This window comes from Elephas maximus, chromosome 1, assembly GCF_024166365.1.
Source record: "Elephas maximus indicus isolate mEleMax1 chromosome 1, mEleMax1 primary haplotype, whole genome shotgun sequence".
NCBI lineage: Eukaryota > Metazoa > Chordata > Mammalia > Proboscidea > Elephantidae > Elephas > Elephas maximus.
This window is the reverse complement of record NC_064819.1, coordinates 225831052-225850608: the sequence shown is the minus strand read 5'-3', so window position 1 is coordinate 225850608 and position 19557 is coordinate 225831052. Positions and strand designations below refer to the sequence as shown.

The window sequence follows — 19557 nt, the reverse complement described above, 5'->3', positions numbered from 1 at the left end:
AGAAATCTATTTTCTGCAAAGATGGTTCATTCAAAACAAAACAAAACAATGTCGTTTACGAGGCTTATTCTTAGCAACATGCAGTTGAAATCAATGAAAATAGATTCCCAAGCTACACAGACTTTTTTTCTTATGGTTGAAAATGGAAGGTGGCAAACTTCAAAACAAAAGTTAAAACCCAGTCAGAACACAACCTGCTATATTTTCAGAGAGGTGATGTTTCGGCAGCCTTTTTGTATACTTACTTAGACCACATATTTCAAATGAGCGAGAATAAGAGTTTAAAAATCAATTTTAGGATGCTGGCTAATGCCTGGAAGTATGAGACGTTGCCATTTTTACTTTACTAAAATAATGAATTTTGAATAGAAAATCAATTTCCCAGGCTAAACAGGTGCAGTTATTTTAACCATTTGTCATATTGACATTTGTCATTTTAACTCCCTCCACCATCTTCTTTCTCTGGCCACAATCTAATTCATTGATTTCATTCTTGAGTGTAGTGACTATGAGAGTGATGCTAACATCTCTGATTCTAGACACTAGACTTCTGTTGTTGATCTGTTAAATAAAATATCCATAAATTTTTTCATATCTGCTATCACTCACAGTCTGTATTTCTATAAATGGGACTTTTGACTAATGCTTTTCTCTAGCAACTACCATTTTTAGTTTTGGCTCACTTTTCTACTATGTTTGGTTCCTTATACTATTATCCAGCTTATTCAGTGTGCCTCTATTGACCAGGACTCTTAATATTAGTGGCAGTTCAAAGTTTGTAAACGTACCTCATTGTATCACTATAAAACCAAAAAAACAGACCCATTACTGTTGAGTTGATTCCAACTCATAGCAACTGTATAGGACAGAGTAGAACTGCTTGCTCCATGTAAGGTTTCCAAGGAGCACCTTGTGGATTAGAACTGCCATCCTTTTGGTTAGCAGCCGAACTCTTAACCACTACGCCACCAGGGTTTCCTATATTGCTATAACCAGATGATAATCCAACATAGTACAACACTACAGAAATTAACAAGAGCTTGTCACCATTAACACTGGGTTTCCCTGGTTCTCTGTCTGGTAATTATATAAATGAAATTTCTTCTGCTATAACCAAGTCTTAGAGAACTTTTCGGGCCTCCTAAAAATCAGTTTCCTTTTCTAAGTGCTCTCCATACATTTTAATAATCCATTCTGGGTTCTGAGAACATTCAGTACAAAGCTAATTATTCTGTGGCTTGCAGTAGCTACAATGATCCTATTAAAATCAAGACTCTATTCCTTTCCCCTTGGAAACCCTGGTGGCGTAGTGGTTAAGTGCTATAGCTGCTGACCAAAAGGTAGGCAGTTTGAATTCGCCAGGCTCTCCTTGGAAACTCTACAGGGCAGTTCTACTCTGTCCTATAGAGTCGCTATGAGTTGGAATTGACTCGATGGCAATGGGTTTTTTTATTCCTTTCCTCTAGTTTTCCGAGATTCCTCCCATTCTTTTTTTGCTTCAGAAATTATGATTTCTGCATGATTAATCTCATCCACCAGTTCTCTTAATGCTTTAAGATGGTAATGGAGGTTAGACCTCATTTGGAGCATTGCGTTATTCCCTAACAATATCTTTGTCTTTATTGGTCTTTAATGTTTTCTTAATTATGTTTCAGGCTAAGATCATTTTCTCTAAAAGAGAAGCATGAAATAAAATAAATTGTGGTTTCCTCCTGTATTCCATTAATACTGAGCCTTATTATTTGCAACTGGCTAGTGGTGCAGAAGAAAGCTTTCTCTTGAGAAATCAGTGCGATGTTTCAGAGGCACATTAGACCGAAGACAGGACATCTGGGATCTAGTTGCAAACCTGTCAGTCACTACTGTTAAGACATCACAGCTGATTTGGATCTTAATGTTTCTTTACCTATTAATTAAGATTCGTCAGGTTAAATCAGTAGCTCTCAACCATGGGTGATCTTGTTCTCAGGGGATATTTGGCAAAGTCTGGAGACATGCTTGGCTATGACAACTGGGGGTGGTTGGTTGCTGTTGGGGCCAGGGATACGGCTAAACATCTTATAGTGCACAGGACAGCATCCCCATCCCCTCCCCCCACACACAACAAAGAATTATCCAACCAAAACGTCCGTAATGTCAAGGATGAGAAACTCTGGGTTAGATTGACCTTATGATCTCTTTTGGCTCTATGACTTCATTCTGTTTAGATTGTCTTTACAAGAGATGTAATTCAGCTTCTTGGGGAAAGGAAAATGTAAAAATGAATACTGTAAAAACTCATTTGAGTGCACCTTGTTTTTGTTGTGGTTAGGTGCCATCAGTAGTTGGTTCTGACTCATAGTGACCTTATGTACAACCAAACAAAACACTGCCTGGTCCTGTGCCATCCTCACAATTGTTGCTATGCTTGAGCCCATTGTTGCAGCCACTGTGTCAATCCATCTCAATGAGGGGCTTCCTCTTTTTCACTGACCCTCTACTTTACCAAGCATGATGTCCTTCTCATGGGACTGATCCCTCCTGGTAACATGTCCAAAATATGGGAGATGTAGTCTTGCCATCCTTGCTTCTAAGGAACATTCTGATTGTACTTCTTTCAAGACAGATTTGTTCGTTCTTTTGGCAGTCCATGGTATACCCAATATTCTTAGCCATGACTGCACCTTAGAATGGTATCACCCTGTTGTCTGACTTGTGCTACACACTTTGCATGAACAATCCCGTTTTACACGCACCTCAAAACTCAAATGGTAATGGTTAAGAGCTCAGCTGCTAAGCAAAGGTTGGCAGTTCAAACCCACCAGCCGCTCCATGAGAGAAAGATGTGGCAGCCTGCTTCCATGAAGATTACAGCCTTGGAAACCCTATGGAGGAGTTCTGCTGTCCTATAGGGTCACAACGGGTCAGAATCGATTTGAAGGGAACAGGTATATTTATCACTTTTTTTACAGATGAGGAAATTGCGACAGTGAGTTTTAGAAACTTGCCCAGGGATAGCCACTGCTCAGTAGAGGAATTTCAATAAATGAATGAATAATCTAAATTTTGAGGATTTTACATTATATCTGCTATTTGTATGTAATTATAAAGTTCTCCGACTTGCTGAATTTTTAATTAGATTTAGATATGCTAGAGTTTATATTAAAATATAATTATTTGACTTTTTTTTTTAGTCACTCCAAGTTTCTTAACCTCTAATTGAAAACCAGGTAGTTGAAAAGACTCTTCACTATGACTTTTACATTTAGGAGGAAGAAATTTACAATAAAAAACAATACACTGCTGGGCTAGAGTTTCCTCATCTTTAAGAAGATGAGGCTTGTATTACACGACTTGTAGGTTTCTTTTCAGGGGCAGTATTCTAAGGTCTAAGGATTTTGTTGCGGTAAAGAGAAGTCATAGACAGTCTGGTTCTAATATTTCTTCTCATTGTGAGAAGTTTCTGTTCACTTCAAAGCTAAGAACTAAATTATAAAGGAAAGAAATTCCTGAGTGTGAAGGGAGAAGGCAGACAAAATTGTGGCTCTAGGTTCTTGATTTCCAGGGAAATAATAGAGAGGAAAAAATTCTTGGTAAGTCTTATTTTGTTCTAGAAATTTGTAGTTCTGACAATGTCTGCCCCCCAAATTTAATAATTTATTAAGATAATTTTAATTATAACAATTTGCAAATATTTATTGCAGCCTACCAAAAGATACAGTCAAAATGACTTTCAAAAGACATTCATGTACAGAGGTAGAAGGAAAAATGAATGTGTTGTTGTAGAAAGTTAAAAGAGAAACAAATCTACTTTTTCGGTTTAGCTCCCAAAGGTACGTGAGATACAAAATGAACATTGACACGTTCCGAAACACTACGTCTCAGTAATTAAAAATTTTTTCATGATAGGTGGTTATAAAATAGCAATTCACCACTTAAGTCTAGCCAAATAAAATACCTCATTTTAAATGAGTTTTTTAAAAAGAAAAATATATCGATATAGTTTGTCAGTTAGTTACATTAATGAAAACAATAAGCAAAAGAAACCACTGAACTTAAGTTATATTAGCCAACTTAATCTTTAATACTCAAATCCCCCTAAAAGAGTGTTCAGTCAGGAAGAACCCTAGCTAATTTACATTTTGGTGTTCACTGAGCAGTGCTGTTATGCAGGGGTGTCATTTGGTTCAACCACTTACATGATGGTTGAGAAAGCCAAGTTCTCGAAGGACGAAGGGGTTTGCTCCATTACACCTTGGTCTGGCACAGCGTGTCAACTGGAACATTGACTTAACTCTCTGCCCTAATCACTTCCACGCTACCACGCTGCCTTCTGTAGTAGGATAAGGGTGATTCTACTCCTTGATCAGAAAGGTCAGCTTATGAAAATATTCAATAAACTCTCTCAAATGAGTAAGAAATTTTAACTTGTGGGAAAGCAAGTGCCATTCTTCAAAGAGAGTCAGGATGGCTCTACGGATAGCAAAAGCTCTTAGTTTAAAAAAATGAGTTAAGCTCACTCTAATGCTTATCAAGATCCTCGTTATTGAATTTCCTAATTTTCCACGCTATTCATTAATCTATTTGAAACTTTAGCTACACACACATACAATGAGCACATCTAAACAAACCTAAATAAAATCACTACAGTATTCAAACTGTCAGTATGCAAATGCTGACATTGATTTTTAAGAGCCACCACTGAGTAGAATAAAAACCAGACCAGGAGAGGGTAGTGCGCAGTGATTAAGAGCCTGAGTTATGAAATCCAGTTCAACCAGGTTCAATTCTCTGTCCCACCATTTTTTAGCTTTGATCTTGGGCAAGTACTTAATTATACATTAGTTTCCTCAATGGTAGAGTTGAGATATAAATAAGATACGCTGGACACAAAGTGGTCAACAAATGTTACTGTTAATAATTTCAAAGCCGAATATTTTCTGAGAATAATCATATTCTAGTTAAACCATATTTTCTTCTCCCAGATTATAGCCAATTTAAAGAAACATACCAAGTTCTGCTATTTATGAAAGATACCATTCCTTTTAAACCTAGGTATGCTCTAATACCATGCATGCATAAAAGGGCACACGCACACACACACACACACACACACACACGCCCTCTTTCAGACAGAACCACCTTTGTTTTAAACTAGAGAATTGTAGAAAGTCATTTTGGTTTTCTTTACAAAATATGGATTAATACGGTCAAGCTCTGTAATTTTGTGAGCCATTCTCATTTTGGGCTTTTGTCATGGAATTGAAATGCCTTTCCTTCTCAGATTAGCTGTCCATAGATGTCTTGCAAACAAAACAAAACAAAACAAACAACAACTACAAATTAGATCCAGCTTTGAGAGTGATGTAGCTGATTTAAAAAAATTAGATTACTTCTCTTAGCTTAGCTGGGGTGATATAGCTTTTTTTTTTTTAATTTACATTTTTGTTAATTTTACTTTGGATGAAGGTTTACAGAACAAACTAGCTTCTCATTAAACAGTTAGTACATATGCTGTATTATGACATTGGTTAACAATCCCATGACATGTCAACACTCTCTCTTCTCAACCTTGGGCTCCCTATTACCAGCATTCCTGTCCTCTCGTGCCTTCTAGTCATTGCCCCTCAGCTGGTGTGCCACTTTAGTTTTGTTTTGTCTTATGGGCCTGTCTAATCTATGGCTGAAGGGCGAATCTCAGGAGTGACTTTATCACTGAGCTAAAAGGGCGTCCCAGGGCCATAAACTCAGAGTTTCTCCAGTCTCTGGTCTTTTTTTGTGAGTTAAATTTTATTCTACATTTTTCTCTAGCGGTGGTAGCTGGGTACCATCTAGTTGTACTGGACTCAGTCTGGTGAAAGCTGTGGTAGTTGTAGTCCATTAGTCCTTTGGGCTAATCTTTCCGTTGTATCTTTAGTATTCTTCATTCTCCCTTGCTCCCGAAGGGGTGAGACCAGTGGAGTATCTTAGATGGGTGTCACAGGCTTTTTAAGACCCCAGGCACCACTCACCAAAGTAGAATGTAAAACATTTTCTTTATAAAGTGTTATGCCCATTGAGCTAGATGTTCTCCGAGATCATGGTCCCCACAGCCCTCAGCCCAGTAATTCGGTCCCTCAGGGAGTTTGGATGTGTCTATGGAGCTTCCATGACCTTGCCCTGTACAGGTTGTGCTGGCTTCCCCAATATTGTGCACTGTCTTACCCTTCACCAAAGTTATCTCTTATATATTGTCTATTTAGTGTTTTTCCATCCCTACTTCCCCTCCCTCATAACCATCAAAGATTATTTCTGTAGGTGATATAGTTTTATATTTAAAATTAATGCAAAGAATCTTCTAATTTCTTAACCTATTACTTTGATTAAAATACCAACCGAGTGCTTTCAAAAATAATCTTCAAAGGATTTTAGAATGGATTTGCCATATTAATGAAAAGGAGTTAGCAGGAGGTAAGATATGTTAGCTTTATCACTTTGCCTTATGAAGACTCAATCACAGACATATTAGAAAGTTAAGGCTTTGTCTGAGGATAACTACATTACTATTAGTATTTTTCACTTCTTTTTTTTCAATTGTGCTTTCAGTGAAAGTTTACAGAGCAATTAGTTTCTCCTTAAACAATTACTACACATACTGTTTGGTGACTTTGGTCGCCAACCCCACGATGTGTCAACACTCTCCCCTTCTCAATCTTGAGTTCCCAGTTTCCATTTGTCCAGGTTACCTGTTCCCTCCTGTCTTGTATACACGGTTAAGCTACATGTATTATTGTTTGTTTTGTAGGCCTGTTTAATCTTTGGTTAAATGGTGAACCTCAGGAGTGACTCCAGTGCTGAGTTAAAAGGGTGTCCAGGGGCATACTCTAGGGGTTTTTCCAGTCTCTATTAGACCAGTAAGTTTGGCTTTTTTTTTTTGTGAGTTTGAACTTTGTTCTACATTTTCTTCCATTTCTGTCTGGGACAAGCTATTGTGATCCCTGTCAGAGCAGTTGGTGGTAGTAGCCAGGCACCATCTACTTGTGCTGGACTCAGTCTGGCAGAGGCTGCGGTAGCTGTGTTCCATTAATCTTTTGGGCTAATCTTTCCCTCTTGTCTTTGTTTTTTTTCATTCTTCCTTGCTCCAGACAGGGAAAGACCAGTAGACATATCTTAGACAGCTGGTTACAAGCTTTTAAGACCCCAGAAGCTACTTACCAAAGTAGGATGTAGAACATTTTCCTTATAAACTATGTTATGCCAGTTGAGCTAGGTCGCTCCTAAGAGGACAACTACATTATTTAGCTGCCAGTCCCAATAGCAATCACCAGGGGCTATGGAGTCGGCTCCAACTCAGGCTGACCCCATGTGTGTCAGAGCAGAAGTAGGGTTTTCAATGGCTGATTTTTTTGGAACTAGATTACCAGACCTTTCTTCTGAGGCACTCCTGGGCAAACTTGAACCTCTAAATCTTTGGTTAGCAGCTAAGCATGTTAAGCATTTGCACCATCCAGGGACTCTGTATTTAACTACATGTAGTTAATTTGATTTAAAAAAAGAAAATGCCTGTCAACTGGACTGAAATGGTTACCTAGGTTAGCCAAAACAGCAAATTCAGTAGTTTGGAGCTGATGATACAGCTTCAATCAGTTTTCAGTTGAGTGTTTTACTCATAATATAGACCCATTGATGCCACCGAAACCACTGAACCAGGATTTCTTAGAGGCAGTTCCACAGAATTTGTATTTTCTCAAGGTTGAGAACCTCTGGCTTGGAAACACAATAATGTTTTAGTGCAAAGGGGCAATATGTAGGGAAGAAGTAAAAACCTTGGATGAAAAGCAGAAGACAGAGGGGCTAGCCTGGGTTCTGCCCCTCACTGGTTGGTGGATTCCTTAGCCTCCCTGAGCATTTATTTCCTCATGTTCACCCAGCAGGGTTGCTATAGGAAGCAGGAGTGAGAGTGCCCATGTAAGTGCATTTTAATCTGTATGCTGCCTTACAGACGTAAGGTACGGTTACTATTATCGTTGCAGTTAGTATAAACTCTTTAAATAAAAATTCCCACTGACCCTATAGTGCTATTCCTTTTCCCATGCAGTGTTAAACATTTTTTAAAACACTCACTTAGATGGCAAGATAGAAAATGCATTAAGAATATGATTGGGGTGGAAACCAAGCAATGAAGCCAGCATCTTCTTTCTGAGCTGGACTTGAAATGATCTTAGTAAATGGGGAAGCAGTCTGAAGTAAAGTGGAGTTCAATAAGGGCAACAGCAGGGTGGAGTGTTTACGGGGAAATTAAATCGCATTGAGAGCAGATGGAAAATGAATGCCTATGCCTGAGTCTACCTAATAAAGATCTAGACGCCCTAAAGATAACAAGCTGAGCATAAATCGGAAAGGAGAGCTACAGCTGGAGCAGTGAGCTGTGCCCTGGAAAGCACAAAATAAGGACAAGAGGTCATCTTTTCTTTTTTTTCTTCCATATATATATATATATATACATATATATATATATATATATATATATATATATATATATATATATATACTTCACTGGTTTTGCTTCGCCAGAGAACCCAGCCTAAGACACTCAGCCAGGACAAGGCCTCTTTAAAGCCCTGAGTCTAGCTCTCGACCTCCTCATCGAAAGCACTTGTTAAAAATCAAATCAGCAGACAAGTAAAGATGTAACCAACTTTTTCAAAATTATAAACTTTGATCCAAGGACCTAAGGCTGGAGGACAGAAAAAGAAGAAACTGTATTGTGAATATTTTCCCTGCTATGTAAGGGGGGGTTTGAAATAATGTCAGAATGTTATGCTGTCATCCAGGTTAGTAGGCTGCACAAAAAGCGGTCCTTCCCATCACCCTCCATAACTCCTAAAGTATCATGAGTCCTCTGATCATTCATTCATTCAACAGATAATTTCTGGAATGTATTTTAAGAGCCAGGCACTGTGTTAGGTGATCCTGGAGGGGCATGGAGGAGTAAGATGGATGTTCTTCTTGCCCTCATGAAGCTTACGTTCTCCTGTCCCATGCAGTATGTACCTGTTGTAGATGGTTAGCAAAAGTGGCCACAGTTATTTTACTTCCTACACCCATCTTCATTTGCAGTATGAGTTTGCAGCTCCTTCCATAAAGAGGTGGAATCTATTTCCCCACCCATTGAATCTGGGCTGGCATGGTGGCTTGATCTGACTAAGAGAAAGCATGAAGTGATGTGTGTGCCAGCTCTGAGCTCCGGCCTGAAGAAGCTTTGTTTTCTTCCATCTCTCTGTCTCTGAGCCTTGTGGCCATGGTGACAAGCCTGGGCTTAACATGTTGGAGGATGAGAGCTGGCGTGAGTGACCGTTTATGCTGAGGCCATCCTAGATCAGCTATCCAACAGCTGACCAGGCAGTTGACCACAGAGTGATCCCAGACAAGACCAAAAGAACTGTCTAGCCAAGCCCAGCCCAAATTACTGATCTACAGAACAGTAAGCTAAATAAATTGTTGCTGTTTGAAGCCACTAAGTTTTGGAATGATCTAATGTGCAGCAAAAGCTGAGTGCGTAGCCTTTGACTATGTATGCATGACTCAAAGTTTATTCTGGGCACAGAATTTTCCCATATGGTTTATCAAATTACCTTGATAACTGCCAAATCTCCACTTGACTTTGCGCTGCGTAGACATGGTCTCAGTGTACAGTTGTCAGAATACAGACACCCTGGGAAGGTGTGATATTGGCTCTCTGATCTGCAGAATATGAAGTTGACTAACGTGCTTGAAATGAGACTTGTGTAGTATAACGTATTTCTCGTACCCAGCCCAAACATATAGGCAGAACATAAACATCTACAACCAGTAAGAACTTGAGACAAACAATTGAACGCCAGTGCAAATCCAATTAGCTTTGTTTCTTAACATGATGGCCTATGAGGTTAAAAAATAAACATAAAAATTGTTGGTCATTGTCTACATTGGTGCAGCTGTATGTCCTACAGACATAGCCATAAAGTCTCTGATTCCTCTTTCAAAGCGTTTTACTATTTTGATGTATTATTGAAACTATCATCAAAGGCTTATGTAACTGTTCCAGACGTCTGTGTGTAACTGCCTTAATGCTAATGACAACACATCAGTGCAGATTAGTGAAAGGGATCGCTGATTAATCTTAATTTTCAAATATGTCAGAGTGTCTTTTCCTCTTTTCCTGGCAGCCTCCCTTCTCTGTCGGGCTCTCCCAGCGGGCATTTTGGGAAAGCAGCCAATCCCAGGGCTAATGTGTTTCCGCTGTTATCTGATACTGAACACTGCTTCACAGAGGCAACAGTGAAGATAAGGCCTAATTGGATATATTTTTGAACCAAAGCTTTTAGTTACTTAGAACTGAGCTTCTCCAATTAGCTTCTTTTCTCTGTTATCTGGTTGTGCAAGAAGCACACGATGTGGAAATGCTTGGCTTGGAGGGGAGTCAAGGGCAGGACTGGGGCAACTGAAGGCCAATCATGGAGAAATGCCACACCAGGCAGTCCATGAGGGGACAGCAAGGGCCGGATGTAACTAGAGGCCCCCACAGTGGCCCAGGGCAAACTGCCAACAGCCACTTCTAAGGCTTCTGGGAGGAGAAGGAAGGTACGGACAGGCATTTAAGGAGAAAGAATCAGTGCTTCAAAGTGGCCATCACTCTACCCCAGTGAATTAAAATATTTTCATTTTCAGGTAGGATTGAGAGTTTTAAATTGCATCCTTTAATACATTATCTTCAGGTTTGAGAAAATCTACTTGAGTCCCTCCCTACCCTCCTTAAGTTACTCAGAAGATTTCGATAGCTGTTGGAAAGGAGAAGAGCTTACTAAAAGAAGCAGGTTTAGAAGCCTTGATGTGGGGGGTGGGGGGGAAGAGAGAGAGAGAGAGAAAAGAAGACTAAGAAGGAAATGTTTCTTTCTGGCTTCTGTTTCTGAAATGGAATTAGAAGCGAGACATAATAAGTTAATAATCTCCCTTTGGGCCTGCCAGCATTACCTCATCCTCTCTAGGGGGCTGCGAGTGCCTGTGTTCATTGTAGCATTATTTAATAGCAGAGGTATGAGAATTAAGGTCTCCATGGAAATTCGTCTGGACCATATTGCATTATTAGTCCTGGGGTAAACCAGAAAGGGGGAGACTGGGCAGGGGTGAGTGGCAGTAACGGGGTATAGGAAGGGACCTCAAGGTGGCAAGTGGTAAAGGGAAAGCAGAGAGGAAGCTGCTGCACTGGGCGGTAGCCAAGCCCTTCCTCTGGCTCCTCATTGACTTTACTTCCAGCCGTCTTTACCGTGGAGGCCCTTTGGCTGCAAAGTCCTGGAATCTTTATCCAAGGATGACTTTTGGATGCTGATACATCATTGGAAAGTTCACTTAATTTAATATTAATAATTAAGTAATATTTCTGCCTTACTTTATACGTCAGGTTCTAAATTCTGAAAATTAATGAAATCAGTGGTTTAGCAAAGCTGCCATCAAGGTGGAGGCTATTTTTCTCCTTCATCCTCTTGTATTTCCCTTGTGATTATAATATTATTGTGTGTAAATCCCGAATCTTCTGTGGAGGCTCCCTTCTTCTCTCTATAGGAATAAAAAACCCAGGGCGGTCGAGTCGATTCCGACTCATAAGGACCCTATAGGACAGAGTAGAACTGCCGCATGGAGTTTCCAAGGAGTGCCTGGCAGATTTGAACTGCCGACCCTTTTGTTAGCAGCAGTAGCACTTAACCACTAAGCCCTGTCTTCCAAGACATGGCTGGTCACTCCTTCAGATATTATGTACGACTAGTATTATGACTGTTATAAAATTAATTTAATTCCAATAAGTAACATGTTCGATGTTTGTTCTAGAGTTCAGATATCAAGATTTACAAGCCAATGGCTTTAAAAAAGTTAGGAATGGCTTTTTTTTTTTCCTTTGCTATGGAGCTGACTTGCTGGAACAAACTCATTGCCATGACCTCAGGGATGGTGCTGGGCCTTTCTCTTTAACCAGAGAACTAAAGCAAGGTTGGTTTTTGAGAGAAGTGACAGGGATCTTGGGGTGATATGCACAAAACACATAAAATTCCTGGGGAAAATGAGTAGGATTCCAACCCAGATTACTTGAAGAATGTACTAAAGTCATTGTATTTGCATAGAAGAAAAAACCAGGAAGATAGTGATTTTTTACCAGCTTTATGGATTTCTGGTTAGTATATCTCTATACCTCAATGAATGCCCACAGTTAAATATATAGAGCTCGATTTGCATAACTAAGTTCCTCTCTGGTACTGTCTTCACCATTCCCCTCCTCCCCACTGCATTCTCATGCTGAACCTTAATCCCGAGTTACTGAATCCCCTTCTAAAAGCTTAATGAACATTTTAGGTTGGTTTAATTTTTCTGTCACCCCCAGTTAGGTCCACCCAAGTCTATAACCTGCATACCTGATGGTTAGTCCTGTCCACGGTATTGGCAGTGGAAGGGTGGTCTCTCGTGTTTTGACGAATTCGAGTGGAATTCTGTTGCTCGATGGTGGAGGAGTTTGGGATACAGAACTCTCTGAAGCATCGTTTGAAGTTTTCATCCAGAAAGGCATACAGGACTGGGTTCAGGCAGCTGTTTGTGTAACCTAGAGCAATGCAGAAGTGCCAGGAAACCGTCTGGAAGGTAGTTTCTGGGATGGTAATCAAGGCTTTAATGATGACATAGATGTGAATGGGAGTCCAGCAGACTATGAACACGGCCACAACCACCAGCACCATCCTGGTGATTCTGCGCAGGTTCCTGTCCTTCTCTTTGGAGCCAGACAGCATGCGGACACTCTTGAGGCGTAAGATCATCAGTCCATAACACACAGTGATGATGAGGACAGGCATGATGAAGGCAAAGATGAAGACACAAATTTTCAGCAGGTTTTCCCAGTACCAGGTTGGGTGAGAGAATGTTAGGGTACAGTCTATGGAACCTAGAAGAAATGGATTGTGAAGAATTAGCAATGACTTTTCATTATGTCAATAGGTATTAATATCGCCATTTTGTTAACTAATTTATAGCCTTGACCGGAGCTAACCTAAGGTTGTTACTATATGTGCCAGTAAGGGACTATTTAAAGAGATTGTGGAAGAAACTCAGCTCTGTTGATTTTCAGGGCAAGTTACTTTTATTTATTCTTTCTAAATTTCCCATTTTGCTGTTCAGTTTGATCAGAGTAAGCTTTCACTCAGTCAACGATTATGGACATCTCATCATGAGCTAGACCCTTATGGGGTCTCTGTTGAGATAAAAAAATATAATCATTGTTTAAAGCTTATAGGTGGTTCCAGCTAATGGATATTTTCACTTTACTTTTTAATGAGTGATTTATCATTCTGCTAAGCCTAGAAAGACAAATTTGTCATATATGCAGTCGCTTGTGATTATAACACAAGACTGAACATAATGCTCTTCGGACTTAAGCTCTAATTACTCTTGGGAGAGCTATGTTCTTATTTACACAGCATCTTGGTAAAGTACAGAGAAATCTGAAACAAACACAGTGAAACCTTTGAGAGTCAGAACTTGACAGGACTGTCTTGTTTTTCCAGATCTCACAAGTTTTCCACCTTAATACTTTTCTATTGCTCAGTTTAGTGGAAAATATTTGCGTTTTCCTTCTCTGACAGGTTTCCACCCTACATAGGTTCCAGCTTTCACAGGTTTATTGTAGGCTATATTAAAGTTTAATAGGCTTAAATTAAGGGCAAAATTTTCTAGTTCCAAATATTTCCAAAGACATTTTGCCAGGACAAGGATAGTTAAAATTACAATGTGCCTAAGATATTACCCAATACGATATCCATTGCCGTTGAGTCAATTCCTACTCGTAGCTCCCGTATAGGACAGAGTAGAACTGCCCCATAGTGTTTTCAGTGTTATAATCTTTATGGCAGCAGACTGCCACATCTTTCTTCTGCAGCATGGCTGTTGGGTTTGAACCTCTGACCTTTTGGTTAGCAACCGAGCGCTTACCTACTGTGCCACCATTAGACCACTCTATAAATTCTTGTTATATGATGATATCATCAGTGTATCAAGCTATCAACTCTCCACCTCTCAGGCCTGTGATATTGCTCACCATGCCTATATTTCGTTGTTGCCATGAACATTACTGGCAGCCCAATGGCTGACGAAAGGATCCAGTTGCAGACATTGACAATTTTGGCATTTCGGGGGGTACGGAAATCCAGGGCCTTGACTGGGTGGCAGACTGCAATGTAGCGATCAACACTCATGGTGCAGAGGGTAAAGATGCTGGTGAACATGTTGTAATAATCTATGGAGATGACAATCTTGCAAATGATGGTTCCAAACGGCCACGTTCCCATCAGGTAATTGACACCCTGGAAGGGCAGGGTACTGGTCGCCAAGGCATCTGCCAGAGCAAGGTTGAAAATATAGATATTGGTGGCAGTCTTCATTTTGGTGTATCTAGGAAGAGCAGTGACAGAATAAGAATAAGAAAAAGGGACCAATATGAAATATGGGTAAGCTCCCAATAATTAAAACGTTGCATGGATTAGTAGAAAGCACTTGGCATTATATATACAGGAACCCTTTTTCAGTACTCACTTCATTATTTACAACCACGTGCCTAAGGGTTAAATAGGTAATTTTTCTAGCTAGCAGGTTTCTTACCTGTAAAATGATTATAATAATAGCCACCGTGATTATTCATTGAGTTCTTTTTATGTGCCAGGCACTGCAATAGGTGTTATAGACACAGAGAGTTCACAGTTCAGTAATAGAGACAGCCACTGGATAGTAATTCATTTTAATTACAGTTACATGAGAAACACACATTTGGTGGTGGTATTGTCATCGTTAGGTGCTGTCGAGCGGGTTCTGACTCATAGCAACCCCATGTACAAAGGAATTAAACGCTGCCTGGTTCTGCACCATCCTCACAATTGCTTGGTCCGTGGGCTATGTTTGAGCCCATCGTTGCAGCTATTGTGTCAGTTGATCTTGTTGATTATCTTCCTCTTTTTCCCTGAGGCTCTACATTACCAAACATGATGTCTTTCTCCAGGGTCTTCTGAAAACATATCCAAAGTACAGGAGAAAAAGTCTCACCATCCTCACTTCTTAAGGAGCATTCCAGATGTGCTTCTTCTAAGCCAGATTTTTCTGTTTTTCTGGCAGTCCATGGTAGATTCAATGCTCTTTGCCAACACCATAATTCAAATGCATCAATTCTTATTCAGTCTTCCTTATTCATTGTCCAGCTTTTGCATGCATATGAGGTGATTAGAAATATCATGGTCAGGCACACTTTAGTCCTCAAAGTGACATCTTTGACTTTTTAAATAAATATATTGAAAATTATGGGACAGTGTGGTAGTAAAGAGTATCTATATACATATATATGCATGCATATGTGTATATATATATATATATATATATATATATATATATATATATATACACATACCAAAACTAAACCCACTTCCATCAAGTCAGGTCTGACTCATGTGTTACAGAATGGAACTGTGCTCCATAGGGGTTTTTTGGCTGTAATCTTTATGGAAACAGGTTGCCAGCCCTTTCTTCCATGGTGCTGCTGGATAGGTTTGAACTGCCAAACTTTAGTCTGTACCATCCAGGAACCTATACATACACATGCATGTATACACACACATATACATACACACACACAAACACACAGGCTATTATGGCATCATAACACAGCATAATATAAAGGGAATAGGAGTGGTAATAAAAGGAAGACATCCTGGAAGTATAGATGGAGAAGTTGAACATTAAAGTATGAGTTTGAGTTAGCCAGTTGGTGGGAGTAGATTATTCCAGGCAGAGAGAAAACGTGGAGAAAAACAGATTTGAAGTAACCTGATGCATGTGTTTGGCACTGCTGAGGGGTAAAATCCCAGCAGGAATGCCAATGGATCCTGTAGGGGAGGAATATGGAGACCAGATGAAGGAGGGATTTGTATGCCATACTAAGAAGATTAGACTTTGCTCAATCCATGATGGGGAAACTATGTTTTTTTTTTGTTTTTTTAGCTTCATTGAGGTATAACTGACATGCAATCAATTGCATGTAATTCAAGTGTGCTGTGTGTTAAGTTTTGACATATGTGATTAGGATCCTTCAGTATGCACTTTTTTTATCTAGCTTCTTTCACTCAACGTAATTTTTTTGAGACCCATCCATGTTGTTGGCATTATCAATGGTTTATTCCCTTTTGTTGCTGAGTGGTATTCCATTGTATGAATACAGCCCAATTTGTTGATTCATTCACCTATTAATGGACATTGTGTTGTATTTACCGACTAATGGGAACTGAATAGATGCTGCAAAGCTCATGTCCTCCATTCATAGGGGATCATCTCAAGTCCTTATTCAAAGCTTATTTTCCCTTGTTTGACCCTAATTGTGGATATATTATTAGTTCTATGTCTTCAAAACCTACAGAAATTAGAACTACCAAGTGGACGAGATAAGCAGGCACTCTGACAACAATAACAAATGTTATCCAATGGTGGAAGAATACCTTGCAAATACTGGACCTCTATTGTTTTTAACATCCCATATCTATTTACTTTGGATACCCTGGCAGCATAGTGGTTGAGAGCTATGGCTGCTAGCCAAAAGGTCGGTAGTTCAAATACACCAGGTGCTCCTTGGAAACTCTATGGGGCAGTTCTACTCTGTCCTATAGGGTCGCTATGAGTTGGAATTGACTCTATGGCAATGAGTTTTTTTTTTTTTTTCTTTTAGTCTATTTACTTATATAACAGCACTTCAGTTTCACTCTGAGAACCACTCATTTTCCACTCCCGGTCCACATGCTTTGCAGTGGCCTCCATTACTGGCTCGGGGTGTAACGATGTAAACAGATTAGGGCCACAGTGAGTCGTCAGTGATGGCCCCAGGTTCAGGGTTTTGAACGAATTTGTTCTAGTTGGAACGCCTGTCCCTAATTTTCATTTCCAACAAGTTCCCAGGCAGTACTAACGCTGATGGTTAGGGACCAATTCTGAGAATCACTAGTAGAGCCATGGTTCTCAAAATTTATTATACAGAAGAGTCACCTGGGAATCTTGATAAAATGTATATTCTGATTCACCATATGTGGGGTGGCAATGCAAATTTTCAACAGGGGTTCAAGCCTGAAGGAACAGTTTGGAAGCCCTGCTCAGGTTGCAGCTAGAGCTGCTGAGGTTTTTCTGTGACTTCTGGGAAAAGAGTATATTACGTTCTGCACAGGACCCACACTTGAGAAGATGAGAGGATGCAGGGATGCAAGAGGTTGCTGGAAGAGCCTGTCTGAAAGTGGACCCAGTGCAGGGAATGTGGATTTGATGGAGTGTGAGAGAAAACTGTACCCAAAGCCAGGTCTACCTTGGACTTTTTATTTACACAGTGAGACAAATTGTTTTTAAGTTTAAGTTTGTGTGTGTTGTTTTCCGGTCACATGAAATTACTAGCCTATCGTATTCAGCCAAGATGTCTGTCTATAGGTTGAGGGGAATAGTATTATAGGCCCATCTATTTAGGATCCTAACTTCGTTGCTCCAGGAATGTTTCTTTGGTTTTGATAGGTACCAAGAAGCTGAAGTTCTGCAGGAGGATTTTATGAACCTCCTCAGGGCTAACAGGGTGGGACTGGCTCTTCAGCTCTGAAATTCGGAGACCTGGTCTAAACCAAAAAACCAAACCCATTGCCGTTGAGTTGATTCTGACTCACAGCAACTCTATAGGGCAGAGCAGAACTGCTCCATACGGTTTCCAAGGAGCGTCTGGTGGATTTGAACTGCTGACCTTTTGGTTAGCAGGCATAGCTCTTAACCACGATGCCCCCAGGGTCACCATAGTCTGCAATAATTGTGGAAGTTGCCATGCCACCAGAAAGGCTCCCCATTTTCAGATTTGGAGCCTTTTGTCTTACTTTAGTAGTTGAGTTCCTTAAAGAATTTTAAAAGAGAAAAGGTAGAGAAAGGCATCTAACCCGAGGAGATAAATCAGTTTGATTTCAGTGAGGTGTCCAAATGTAACAAATATAAAAAGATATTTAGATGAGGTCCCCCAAAATAAAAAACAAACAAAGAAATAAAAATGTCATAAAAACTATGATTTTGAAGCTTTGGAATTAACTGATCTGGATGCTAAAGAAGTTGTAAAGTTTTGATGTTGTTTATAAGCAGAATTTTCTCCCTTAAAGCAGAATTTTTTTTTTTTTTTTGCTAACTACACCGTTGATTATAGACCTGCATGGTCTGAAGGCACGCTCTACCATATTAGTCACTTTCCTATCCAGCAGACCTTACATTTCACATCTTATCTCTAATAGAGTGTTTTATGTTAAATAATCAGGTTCTTTACTGTTGGTTATATGACTCATCATACTTCTAACCTTTTCTTCAGGCTTATCTTAGGTACTTATTGCTGTATGTTTATTTCAGGTTTTAAAAATCATTTCCTCCCCCGGAATGAGGTGTTTGTGAAACAAAATTAGGTTAACCCATTGCCGTCGAGTCGATTCTGACTCATAGTGACCCTATAGGACAGAGTAGAACTGCCCCATACAGTTTCCAAGGAGCACCTGGTAGATTCGAACAGTCGACGTTTTGGTTAGCAGCTGTAGCTCTTAGCCACCACGCCCCCAGCGTTTCCAAAATTAGGTTAGGATCCTATATTATGAACGGAAAAAGTACATATTTATCTATCTAAGCTATTTAAACTGACGTTTTACAGGAACAATGCTGTTTATTTTTTCTCAATTTATCCAAAATCTTCCTCTAAGTATAGGCAGTATCCTTATCCCAAATACTCACACTTTGAATCACAGCACCACATAAAAGAGGGTTCAGAAATTTCCTATATGTGAAAGAGAATTACACAAGACAAAAGGTTTGGGGATTCCAATTGTCTCCAGAATATCACCAGAGGCTTTAATTTAATATGAAAAGTTGGTCTGCTTGGAATAGGAATAAAGTAATCCAGTAAACACCAGCTTTTCAGTCTGCTCTGTTCTGATGCAGTGGTATAAATATTGCCTCAGAAGAGTTAAATTGATGATCAAAGCCACACTGCAAAGCACAGAGATAGACATATAGATGGATAGCTGCCATTGAGTCAGCTCCTCATTGCCACCTTGTGTACAACAGAACAAAATGTTGCCCAGTCTTGCATCATCTTCACGATGACTGGCACGTTTGAATCTAGGTTGCAGCTATTGTGACAATCCGTCTCACCTAAGGTCCTCTTGCCCTCACTAGTCATCTACTGCACCAAACATGATAGCCTCCTCCAGTAATTGATTCGTCCTTTTGACGTGTCTAAAGCAAGTGTGTTGGACAATGTTTTGTTGTGATCCATAAGATTTTCATTGGCTAATTTTTGGAAGTAGGTCTTCATCCTTTCTTCCTAGTCTGTCTTAGTCTGGAAAATCCACTGAAACCTGGCCATCATAGGTGCCACTGCTGGTATTTAAAATGCTAGTGGCATAGCTTCCAGCATCACAGCAGCACACAAGCTACCAGTATGACAACTTGACGGATGGGTGGTGGTCTGTCAAACCATAGGAGTCAACAAAATAG

At 39.8% G+C, this 19557-nt stretch overlaps 1 protein-coding gene across 2 annotated transcripts in view; it reads right to left on the bottom strand.

Moving 5' to 3' along the window:
* The window catches only part of OPRM1 (opioid receptor mu 1), a 199843-nt gene that overhangs the window by 144483 nt on the left and 35803 nt on the right, over positions 1–19557 (bottom strand). The window contains exons 2-4 of one of the 2 annotated variants that reach the window (XM_049904268.1): positions 14072–14424; positions 12402–12922; positions 9658–9702 (exon numbers count right to left, since the gene is read on the bottom strand). In XM_049904268.1, coding sequence (XP_049760225.1) covers positions 9658–9702; positions 12402–12922; positions 14072–14424 — 919 coding nt within the window. Of the gene's footprint in view, positions 1–9657; positions 9703–12401; positions 12923–14071; positions 14425–19557 lie in introns of those variants that run through there. The other variant, XM_049904279.1, reaches the window with a different exon arrangement.